Source organism: Morone saxatilis, unplaced genomic scaffold, assembly GCF_004916995.1.
Source record: "Morone saxatilis isolate NCDOM2014 unplaced genomic scaffold, NCSU_SB_2.0 Contig15, whole genome shotgun sequence".
NCBI classification, from domain to species: Eukaryota; Metazoa; Chordata; class Actinopteri; family Moronidae; genus Morone; species Morone saxatilis.
Genome location: NW_023339707.1, coordinates 7,585,922 through 7,586,173, shown reverse-complemented (window position 1 = coordinate 7,586,173; position 252 = coordinate 7,585,922). Strand labels below are relative to the sequence as shown.

The 252-nt window shown below is 42.5% G+C and overlaps 1 protein-coding gene across 1 annotated transcript in view; it reads left to right on the top strand.

Moving 5' to 3' along the window:
- bsna (bassoon presynaptic cytomatrix protein a) overlaps positions 1 to 252 on the top strand; it is a 137,455-nt gene that overhangs the window by 29,099 nt on the left and 108,104 nt on the right. Inside the window, exon 2 of the mRNA XM_035657569.1 lies at positions 169 to 231. Coding sequence (XP_035513462.1) covers positions 169 to 231 — 63 coding nt within the window. The remainder of the gene's footprint in view (positions 1 to 168; positions 232 to 252) is intronic.

The window sequence follows — 252 nt, the reverse complement described above, 5'->3', positions numbered from 1 at the left end:
AGTGAAAGATCTTGCTGTGTTAGGTTCCTTGTATTGGGGTGACAGCAGAAATCTGACCTGACCTTTTATTAATTAACATAATTTTATAGAATTTACCAGAAACTGGAAAGTTGTAATCTGATTTGATGTTAATCTCTTTTTCTTTTGCTTTGTCTCTCTCTCTTCCAGGGGTCCGATGGGTCCAATGGGTAGCCCCAAGCCTGGCATGCAACAAGGAGGCCATGGAGTTGGAATGGGAGGAATAGGAGGAGG